At 37.7% G+C, this 11,984-nt stretch overlaps 1 protein-coding gene across 9 annotated transcripts in view; it reads left to right on the forward strand.

The window, feature by feature from the left end:
* The window catches only part of LOC117417069 (schwannomin-interacting protein 1), a 161,448-nt gene extending 155,595 nt beyond the window's left edge, over positions 1-5,853 (forward strand). For all 9 annotated transcript variants that reach the window (XM_034028778.3, XM_034028777.3, XM_034028782.3 and 6 more), the window contains 3 exons: positions 2,649-2,772; positions 4,736-4,829; positions 5,128-5,853. In XM_034028778.3, coding sequence (XP_033884669.2) covers positions 2,649-2,772; positions 4,736-4,829; positions 5,128-5,179 — 270 coding nt within the window. In that variant the 3' untranslated portion in view covers positions 5,180-5,853. The remainder of the gene's footprint in view (positions 1-2,648; positions 2,773-4,735; positions 4,830-5,127) is intronic.
* Positions 5,854-11,984: the final 6,131 nt, after the last annotated feature.

The following is an 11,984-nucleotide window of genomic DNA, read 5'->3' on the forward strand; positions in this document are numbered from 1 at the left end:
AAGAAAACATATTTGCTTAATACAAGAGAGACAACTTAAATTAACCTTTCCATTTTGTTTTTCTCATTTGCAAATTCTGTATTTTACACATTAAAATTACAAACTGTTGGGTGTTGCTGTCCCTTTTAAGTATTTTTTTTAACAAAATCATGATCCCATTTAGATGAAACTAACATAAATAAACACTGAGGTGTACTGTTTGTACAGTGAGCACAATCACCTTCATAATGACGTGCCACTGTCCAGGTTTAAAATCAATTGAAAACTGCTCTGCATTTCATTATTTAAATTCAACAAAAAAGGCATTATTTACTCAGGAGATAACCTTCACAGCCAATACCCCAGTTGTGTGTGATAAATTATCAATCAAACTGTTAAAGTGCTTGTTTGGGTGTGGAAACAGCATTGCAGTCATAGTCTTCTTAAAATACTAATTCAATATAATGACTCCAGTCTGCTTAACCATTCTGGTCTGATCTTCCAGTAAGGTGGAACTCAGACACTGCAGGTCAAAGGCTGTTTTTTCAGTGCCTGTAATTACGGCAGATCATTAAATTCAGCTGAAGTGTCTAATCACTCACATTCCTCATACTTGATCAAAATATATTACATTAACTGCTTCGGGCTGTTTGAATTTGCCAGCATTTTTACATTTTGGCGCTATGTTTTAACAATGTACAGCAGTGTATGTTTAAATACGGGCTGGTATCGAACCCATGTGTGTTTTGAGTCTGGTTGTTTTTGAACCTCATTTTTAATCCTCGCTGCTCAGGAATGCTCTTTGTTCGCTCTCCATTTTCATATCTTTTTGACCTGGTACCATCTTTACTGATTCAACAAAGACGGATCAGTAATTTATGTTCTGCAATGTCGTTTGCTGACTTACTTTAGATCTAGTGGTGCCCAGCTGTCAGAAATAATGAAACTCATGAGTGCACTTTAAAGAGGCTGATCTTTTTACAATTCAGAAGGATATAGTTCTGTGATCATGGTGCTTTAACATAGCAGACAGGCAGGGTTACACGGCAAGCACACCTGATGAAAACATCATACCTTTATGGGTTACGTGATAGCTCTTGTATTAAAAAATAAAGAAACATTAATCCTTGACTTATTTTGTCTTTGGAGAAGGGCATTGTTATGTTATTTGATATATTACCCTGAATATTTAAATGCAGTTACTTTTTTTGACGACCTGTTACAGTATTCTAACAAGCCATGCAGGCCTAAAGAGGTCAAATAGGACTAAGCAAGGAATTACTTAAAAAGGGGCAAGACACCATCTGGAATTCAACAGACTGTTCATTACTAGAAGTGCAATTCAGTTGAGTATGTTTACCAAGTTTACTGCCACCTCCCTCTCCCCCAACACATTTCCTTTGCTTGTAAGTGAATGCTTTAGTGCATAACCACACTTGTGAAACTGGTTTAACTTGGCCCAAGAGATTTGGTTCCCCTTTTTTTATCTGGTCGGTACCAGGCATAGAAAATAACCACAGAGATAACCAAATCGGAAAGAATGTAACCACACCGGGTTCCAAAGCAAACTGCTTCAAACAGGGGGTAATCAAACAGTATCACAAAAATTCCACTGAGCACTACCATACCACCTCTGCGAGAGTAGCTAGCTGAGCTGGGAAGATACTAAACATGACGACAGGATGACACGTATTCATGCAAGCATACACTCACTGTACAGAACCAGCAGTCTTACTCACGGCAGAAACGGGAACTCCTTAAAAAAAAAAAAATACCCCAAAGAGTGAGATACAAAGGTCGTAAGAAAACCGTGGCACAGTAGAAAATAAAAGTGAAACACGAAAGACAGAATTATCTAAATAGATTAGAAAGTCGCCTGCATCAAAACAAATGGGAGTAGAGGACAGAGGAAAGGGAGAAGGGGGGGGGGCAGTTTACCACCTGAAGATGAGGTAACCAGAAACACCCTGAAAATAAAAGATTACTGAATAAATGAAAAATGTATCTCTGTAAATTATGGACAAATAGAAAAGATTTATTTGAAATAAATTGCTCCATCCACATTTATGATTTTTTTTTTTTTTTTTTAGACAATGATCCTTGATAACTGAAGGGATATTGTAGTATTGCAAGTCTGCCACCTGCTGCCAAGTTAGCAGAATGCTACCATTTGTTGCAACCAGACCAGAAATACATCCCTGTGTGTTTGCGTGAGATGATTTCAATTATAAAGGAGCTGATGTTGTCAGCCTTCCTTGCCTGTCGGGTATAACCAACAGTGATTATTATACAGACACACATTGAAAGTGAAAATGAGGTTACTTTTATTTAGCGACCTGACAGTGCTGCCCCTCCTTCACAAAGAATATCAATCTGCAGAGCACTTTTAGAAGTGATTGTGCTGCAGTGACTTAAACACCACCACTTCACTACCGGTACTGAAGCAGCAGTTTCATCAGGAATCAATTGGAAATGTGCTCCCAAACCAGTAACCTCCATAATTTCTGTATAAGTGCAATTGTGTTTCTGGACCTTGGAGCTCTTAATTTCCAGTGTGTTACGCTGCTCGCTTGATAAATGGCATTAACTGTTCAGAGCAGCATTTAAATTACTTTGAAATGAAGAAGAGAAGTGCTTTGTGATTAACAAGGTTGTTCTCCCTCTCCTAGCTGCCTCACATGCCTCATATAAGTGAATGCTTAATGAAGAGAAGCTTGAAGCCCATAGACCTGAGGGACATGACGATTGGTCAGCTGCAAGTTATAGTTAATGACCTCCACTCCCAGATTGAAAGTAAGTGGGTTATTTTGCAAACCATTCCGGGGGGCTAGGTGGGGGTGCTAGGAGACACAAGTTTATGTTCTTTAGTGGTCTTTTTTGGACATTAGTCACACACAATGTTTTGGCATCTTTATAGATAAGGATAGAAGCCAGGGACTGGGTGGTTGTGGATGTGTGCAGAAGGCAACATTAATAGGCTTTATCCAAGCAGGAAACAAGGCAGAGTCAAATCAATAAACTAGTCTACAGAAAGCCATGGACCAAAATGTGCAAAGCATAAAAAGCATATTGGAAAGTGTTATAAAAAATGTACTCAATGTAAAGACACAGGTGGCAGAAAATCTTGCAGCTGTGTGTGCAATCTAAAAAGCAGGGTACTTACCAGAGAAGCACACGGAGAGACAAAAGGCTTGATAACATCAGTTACAAATCAAGCTAGCTGTCTTGACATCTCCATCTGGTGAAAAGAAGGAATATGGATGTCAAAGTAAACTGCGAGGCAGAATATTGTATTTCTGGGTGACGTGCTTTCTGAAGACATGGGATTGATAAGGAGAACGATGAATTCCGAGGCACAGCTGACAGAATGTCAGCCACCAGACACTGCAGCCTGACTGGCAGTCACAATGATGGAGGTCACCAATTTCATTCTGGGGCTAATGTTAGTGCAATTGAGTGATGTAACTCAATACATTAAAATAGAATTGGCTAAGATTTGCAAAGATACCTGATGTTCCGACGGCTACCTACTCTCACAGTACTGTATAATACAGACGAATGCAGTTTATCCTCGTAAGGTTAGCATGCCTTAAAGTGTATGGCAGCCACATAGTCATACTGTTTATAACAAACTGGTTTGTGCAAAACACACAAATGAAATTACAAAGTAAATTATAACTTAATACTAGTTACATGGTTATGAAACAGATCAACTCAAGCACTGTCTGTGGTGCATTGTTTGAATTATTAGCTGGTAACGGGAAAATAAAGACAGTAAGGTTGAGAGAATACTGTTACATTTACAGTATCCCCATATCAAAAACAAGCTATTAATATATTTAATCTGGCATTAAATTTAACATTCTCTTGCTCTTGGCTCTCTTTCATATACTGTTAAGGTGTTTTCAGGATTTTTCTGTTTTTTTTATATTAAGGTACAGGAGAGCTCTTCACATCTGTTGAGGGTTTATCTTTTTATCTCTGCTTGGCAGTCAGTTTTGAAAAGCTTATGCATTCGGCACTGGAGATTCCGAGTGTGGGGGTCTGGGAATAAACAGCATGACTGGGGGATTAGAGAAGAGCAGAGGAGACAGAGCCTTGCGGTTCAAATCCAGCACATGACCCTCACACTCATCTTTCTCAGAAATACATTAATATCCTTCATCATCTGGACGTTTGTAACAGTGATTCACAGACACACCATATGGAAAAAAAAAAGAAAAAAGCACTGGCCAGGCACGTGGTAAACCTTCCCAAATCCACGGGCCACTGTCATGTGACTTGGCTTTGGCTAGCTGCACTCTGCTCTGACTTGCCCACAAGGCTTGGTGGTAAAGAAAAGGGCTTAATCCTGGCTCAGCCACTGACTCACTGTTTGTGACCCTGAGCAAGTCACTTAACCTCCTTGACTAATTCATCATCATCATCATCATCATCATCATCATCATCATCATCATAATGAACTCTGAGTCCACATGTTCCTGTATAGGTGTCAACTGGTAAACCTGAAGTGAAAAAGACTAAATTACAATGTGTTTTTTTTTTGTTAATTTTTTATGAATCACATAATACGTAAAACATTTAAGATTGCAGGATATTTTAAAACAGACAGACTTGATTAAATTAATTCTCTTTCTGTTTACACGTAAAATAAATTCCTAATTGAGAAACCCAATCAAACCTGAACTACTAGATGCGATCCCAACTCTCTCTCATGACAAATAGATGTCAGATGTAAGTTGTTCTGTTTGCACAGGTTTAAATGAAGAGCTGGTGCAGATGCTGCTTATCAGGGATGAGTTGCATATGGAGCAGGATGCCATGCTGGTGGACATTGAAGATCTGACTAGGTAGGAACTGTGTCCCACCTCATAGACCAGAACATGACAGTGAAATGCAATGCAATACAACACAATGCAATGCCATACCATGCCAGTGACAGCAAGCCACACTCTTCACTGATCTTTGCTGCCTGAAGTAAAACAGACTGTAGTATTTTCATCTAGAGGGCAACGAAATGTCAGGTTTCTAATCAGGTTTCTTAATTGTTTAATAATGTACAGTATAGCTATTGTCTTCATCTTATAGGTTCATCATCTGTCACTCCTGACAGGTCAATGAATTTCAGCCCACCTTTTGTCTTTCTAGGCATGCTGAAAGTCAGCAGAAGTATATGACGGAGAAACCCCCATCCAAATGAAAAAGTTTATGGGAATGAAGAACAAGGCTAGATTTTAATTTGCTTCTGTGATTGTAAAAATGCTGATGCTTAAGATGGTGCACTTCAAGAGAAAAAAAAAAGTCAGTGTTATCATCAAAACTGTCTGAAGCTTTCTGTGCAGTGATTGGCCTTGCGTCGTCATACTTTCTTTTAACTTTATACATTTGCCACTAAATAATATTGGGCATTTTAATAAAAGTGTATATATATATATATATATATATATATATATATATATATATATATATATATATATATATATATAGGTGGAGAAAATATGATATTAGTAACATATAAAAGGAAAAAAGAAAACAAGGTTGTTTAAAAACTAACTTCTGAATTTTAGGAATTTTAAGTTGAACAGTATTTTACAGTCGGCCTCTTTATTCGGTACAAATGGTAGTTTTACAACAAATAAACTTTTATTTGAAGGTGCTAAAACGAGTCAAAGGATACATGCCTGTCTTGTAGTAAAGTTGTAGCCTTTTGGTAATGAGTTCACTTTAATCAGTTTTCAACATTTTGTGAATGTTGATTTTCTGACACAAGTCATTTTAAATAAGTGTGTTAATATCATTTCATCCAATTGTATTCAGAAACTTATTTGGGGAAATTGTATGTACAGATATGTAAAATAAAAAACATTAAAACTTTGTTTCATATTCAGTGTCTTGGTTTTAGTTCATTTTACTCTTAACAATGATTTTTTTTCACATTTTCATTAAGCAGTTTTGTTTTGCCTTCAAAGAAAGACCTGGATGAACGTGTCCATATATAAGTCAAGTACACAGACATGTTCGCTGATTTCTGAACATTTGTCTCTTTACACGTCATTGCATGTTGGTGTTTTTTTTTCCCTGTGGTGCAGTTTGCGTTAATCAGAGCTAATGGAAATTTACAATAATATATACAGAAAAATATCTTTCATATTAAACTAATTCCTGTGTGCAAATCCCAAGAAGCTCATAATCATTTATAGAAAGAGTAATATGGTTACATTTAAAAAAAACTCTGCCCGAGCCTGGTAATTATTTAAACAGTATTCTGTGGAGGATTTATAATACAATAAAGTTAAAATCCATATATTCTCTGACGCTTTTTTTTTTCAAAGCCATTTCTGCATATTATTTTAGTTTGACCTCTATATTCATTTATGACTCTGGGTTTTCCATGTTCAACAAGTGCATTAGCATATCAATACCATCCCTGTCCAATTCTCTACATGATTCATAAAGCCTGTTATATGAAAATGCACTTCTGACCAGCTTCTCATATAGGATTCCTATAGTAGTGTTTTAAGAACTGTAAAATGTCACATTTCCAGCATGTGGAGGGGGATTGGTTGCTTTTAATCAACATCTTGAAATGATCTGGCATGTTTGTTTTATTGACTCACACCACTGACCCCTGGGTTTCAATCAGAATGACTGACCATTCATACCTGTCCGAAGCCTGGTTTAGATGCCTACCCTACGCCAAGCACAAAAATGGAATACACTAAATGTAAAATATGATTTCCTTGCCCTTAAGACCCCTTGCTATACTGGCTCAAGAAAGCTTAACGCTCCTAAAGATCCAGTGTCATGGGGACATTTTATCAGACCTGGTTAATGTTTGATTTCAACACATGTTTGTAAGTCTTTTTATCTATTATTACAGTTACATTACAGTAACATAAAGAAAGAACAAATGAGTAAATAGGTTAAACAGAAAATGCTGGAATGATAGTTTGATATGACCAGCCTTCTAGGAACAGGGCATGAGATGACAAATGAACACTACTGGTGCAGTAGGCATTTTACCCATCATTTTAAATGGCATTTTAATGGTATTAAAACAATACAAAAACAAAAGATGTCTAAAACTGATAGGCCATTGAGTTTGTTCATCAATTGCATTCCAGATGACAGCAAGAGTTGGTATTGCAACTGGTGTCATCAGGAAACACATCCATAGCACACACTGCTGCACTTGATGCCAAGCAGACTGCAGCCACAGCTACTGTCTGTAAAAGTTAGTTCTGGGGAACTCTTGAGTGAGAATAATGAATAGGTGAACCTTCTGACTTTCATCAGGGTGCACCGTGCTGCTACCTAACCAGTAAGAATGAAGATGATAATTCCAGGACTGCAGCCAAAGATGTAAACAAAGCCACCAAGCTTGATTGGAGCAGCAGTTCATAATTCTGAAAAAGTACTGAAAGTTATTTCAAGTGATCCGGGAAGATAGGAAACCCTACTGCACGGTTCAATACATCTTACAGGTATTGTTATAATTTATATGGATGTGATACTGGCTCTTCAATTACATCTAGTGTAACATGTCCATTTTATTTCATTTCTTTTCTCATTTTCACAAACAAGTTTTTACTAGAATGCACTCAAACCATAATAAAAAAAAAATCCCCCTACAGAATAAATGATATTAATAAATAAGGTTTTCTGTAGTTTGGTAGTAGTTACATATAGTAGGAGTTCTGCTAAAGCCTCATTCTCACACTTAGCAGCTTCCTTTTTGTCTACCGCAGAATATTCTAAAAATAGGAATGACAAAAACAAAACCATAGACCAGGCCTCTAGCAGTGGAGGTACCTGTGGCAGAAGGGCATCCTCACACAATCATACAGGAAAAAGACAGACAGTCACAGGCACGCATACACGTGCTGTACACTTCAGCCTTGTTACCATAGCAGCTTGAAGTAATGGAAAGATCTGAAGCAGCGTCCCACACACGGCATCGTCATGAGAACAAGTGATGTAAGGAATCCTTTTAGTTTCAGTTTCAATAACCCTGCCTTACTCCAAAACATTCTTGACACACCTGTTGTTTGTAGCTCATTGTGCCGGACTTTTCCATTTCAAAGTGACTCCCCTCTTACCCAGCTCTTACAGTGAGTCTGTGGCTAAGATGATTTACTGAGGGGCCTATCAGCAGGGGGTTGCTGGTGTGATTAAATAACTTTTCTTTAACACCTTTATCAGGCCCTTCATCGTTGATTCACTAGACTGAACCCCCCACCCAAAATGGAACGCATACACAGTCATCAAATATTTAGAAAGAATGAGTGTATACATACATATATCTAAAACTAAAAGCACATACTGCACATGAATTGTTATAATACACTCTCTTCAAAAGTACTTCAATATACAGGGATTTGATTGCTGTAGTATTTCACTTTGTCTGCTTACCTGTAATTTAGTCCTACAGCCACACAGTGTCAGTTTAGACTCAACAGAAGTAAAGTAAAAAGCAATAATTTTAAAATCCCATTATGTAATGTTCACCATTTAGAAAATGTCACCAGTAGATTTTTTTTCCCATTGTTTGTACTTTTAAAATGTAATGTATTAAAAAACTATGACTATTTTACTTGTAGTTTTGGTTTGGACTGTTTTTTTTGCAGTTCTAAGTGGCATACAGACTGTGTATGATAACTTTGAATATTTACTAGAAGATATTTGAGTTGGAAACCACACCTCGTGTATAAATGGGATTCAGACATGACAGCAGTGTTAACAGCTCTTCTCTTCTGTGAAGTACAGTTAACAGAAAGGTTTAGATTTCTGTAATTACACAAGATCGTAGTTTCCCAACACCATATAGAAGCGAAAAACACTCATACCTAAAATCCTAGAATATGTTTTCAGTGAAAGAAACATTTGTCTAATTTTATAACTTTTTAGTACATCTGTAAACTGTCTTAAGAATTAAGAGAATGTGGTAAAGAAGAATCTGGATTACTGTAAATTATTCTGTTTTTTGATCATAGCTGTTTCAGCCGGGTTATGAAAAAATAAGTTCAAATAATTACTTTTGTGATCATTGAGGTCTTTTAGATATATTGGTATGTAAACAGTGCTTTTAAAAAATCTGAATAAACTTGAAGGGGCAGCACGGTGGTGTAGTGGTTAGCGCTGCTACCTCACAGCACCAGGGTCCTAGGTTTGAATCCGGCCTAGGGTACTGTCTGTGTAGAGTTTGCATATTCTCCCCGTGTTCGCATGGGTTTTTTCCACGTACTCCAGTTTTCTCCCACAGTCCAAAGACATGCTGTCTAGGTTAATTGGTCACTCTAAATGGTCCTCTGTGTGTGTGGTGCCCTGCAATGGACTGGCGTCCCGTCCAGGGTGTAGTCTCGCTTTGCGCCCTGTGTATGCCGGGTTAGGCTCCGGCTCACCGCGACCCTGTACAGGAGTAAGCGGTTAATGATAATGGATGGATGAATAAACTTGATTTATTCAAAACAGTCCTTTAAACATTGACAAATAGGGGCCAATAGATCAGTTTGTCATGTCATGTTAATGACTAAATAAAATTCAGCAATAATTTACCAGAGATATTATTTTACAGTGCTGATCACACGTTTTAACATATGACTTGTTAGTAGCAACCAAAACACATCCACCTTTAAAAACAGGTAAAATACACCATATATATATATACAGGTAGTGAACAGAAAAATCCACACCAATGTAAAGTCACTTAATAGGGCATTGGGCCACTATGGTATCCCGCTCTGTGGAGTTCTCGGTGGACCATTTTTGATGAAACTGGCTGCTCGTGCCCCAGGTTGAAATTTATAGTCAATTGATCTGCAGTTGCTTGCCTGTTTTGCCTTGCACTTCGAATTAATGCACGGATATCACAATCCTGGAGTATGCGCTTCCACCCACTGTTGCCCTTTGCTGATGATGTCTTTCCCTCGGAGTTCCATGCCGACATCACTTTAGACACCGCTGCTTGTGAAACATCAGCAAGTTGAGCTATATTTGTCACTGAAGCTCCTGCCAAACGCAACCCAACAATCACCAAGTCACTGAGGTCTCCTCTTGCAGCCATGCTAGCCATAATTATAGGCAACCAAGCCTGTCCAGCATTTTTATACATGACCCTAAGCATGCTGGGATGTTATTTGCTTCATTAACATATGAGCCACACCTGTGTGGAAGCCCTTGCTTTCAATATACTTGGTGTCCCTCATTTACCCAGGTGTTTCCATTTTTTGTCCACTACCTGTATATTATGTTCTTTACTATTTCAATGATATAATGATTATTTTGAATTCAATTTCTTGCAAGTTTAACGTCCTGCTAGGTGTGATCTGCATGGTTCCCTATCGAGTTCCTGCTTGGATTCCTGTTTGTCATGCTTGCCACCTATTAATTGAGAAAGACACTAAGAAGAAAAGGTTTGTCATTAAAGTGAGTGGTACATTTATAAATACTAAAAGTTACAAACTGATACAAACTATTCCAGCAAAGCATGCTTCTGAAAAGACTCTGCAATGCTAACTGTGACAAACAGAGATGAGGAAGCATAAACAATATAGTTTATCAAATGTTTTAAATTGTGTGTGTCTGTAATGCATCTCATTAGAGAAAACATTTTAATAAATACAAATAAACAGTTTCTGTTGATGTAACCAGTGAATTCCATAGAGATACGATCGAATTTGAATGTCTAATTCCTCTTTTTCAAGATGCCTAATCTAAACTTTCCCGCTAAGAAAATGAATTAATTTAGAACTGCTGACAAATTCCTTCTAAACCATAGGTGGTTACTTAATCTTCCCCACTTCATATACTTGACATGTTCCAATTCACTGTAAAGTAATGAAACTTGGAAGTCGACAGTTAAACAGGTTCATTCATTGACATGTAGTTGCACTGTAATTTACTAATATTTACATGTACTCAATACATTAACAACAGGTAGCAGCAGGGGCGCTGGAACTAGGGGTGCTGGGGGGGGGGGGGGGGGGATTGAAGTACTGTCTATCAAGAGAAGTAATGTTAAAACTTTACAATGCATTAGTAAGACATCACCTAGAATATTGTGTTCAGCTCTGGTCACCTCGTTACAAAAAGGATATTGCTGCTCTAGAATGAGTGCAAAGAAGAGCAACCAGAATTATCCCGGGTTTAAAAGGCATGTCGTATGCAGACCGGCTAAAAGAATTGAATCTATTCAGTCTTGAACAAAGAAGACTACGCGGTGATCTGATTCAAGCATTCAAAATCCTAAAAGGTATAGACAATGTCGACCCAGGGGACTTTTTTGACCTGAAAAAAGAAACAAGGACCAGGGTTCACAAATGGAGATTAGATAAAGGGGCATTCAGAACAGAAAATAGGAGGCACTTTTTTACACAGAGAATTGTGAGGGTATGGAACCAACTCCCCAGTAATGTTGTTGAAGCTGACACCCTGAGATCCTTCAAGAAGCTGCTTGATGAGATTCTGGGATCAATAAGCTACTTACAACCAACCGAGCAAGATGGGCTGAATGGCCTCCTCTCGTTTGTAAACTTTCTTATGTTTTTATGTTCTTATATACAGGGGTTACAGTTTTGTTCAATGGCTTTCAGCACCCCTGCTTTAAAAACTGTTCTAGTGCCACTGGGAAGCAGGTAAAGTGACTCCACCCCTACCCATGTCCAATAATACATACGGCTTTGTTTTAGGTACAGCATTAAATAATGCAAGTTCACTGTAGTAAATGTACCTGCATTTTGAAGTGTATACAGTTCAACCACAGCAATATCTAGAAGGCATAAATTGACAGAAATATTTTATTTCCCTCATAGGCTTATTTAATTACAGTGTATAATCCAAAAACACCCCCTTGTTATAAGAAATCCTAATTCTGTGTACATGGGTTTTTGTTTCTTTTACAAGTTTCATTAGGTGAGGTATTTTTTGGTTGTGAGTAATAGTTGAAGCCCCCTGTGCAAGTACTCATCTTGAGTTTTGGAAGTCTTGCACTAAGGGGATCACTAGGC

The sequence above is a fragment of the Acipenser ruthenus genome, chromosome 12, assembly GCF_902713425.1.
Source record: "Acipenser ruthenus chromosome 12, fAciRut3.2 maternal haplotype, whole genome shotgun sequence".
Classification (NCBI taxonomy): Eukaryota; Metazoa; Chordata; class Actinopteri; order Acipenseriformes; family Acipenseridae; genus Acipenser; species Acipenser ruthenus.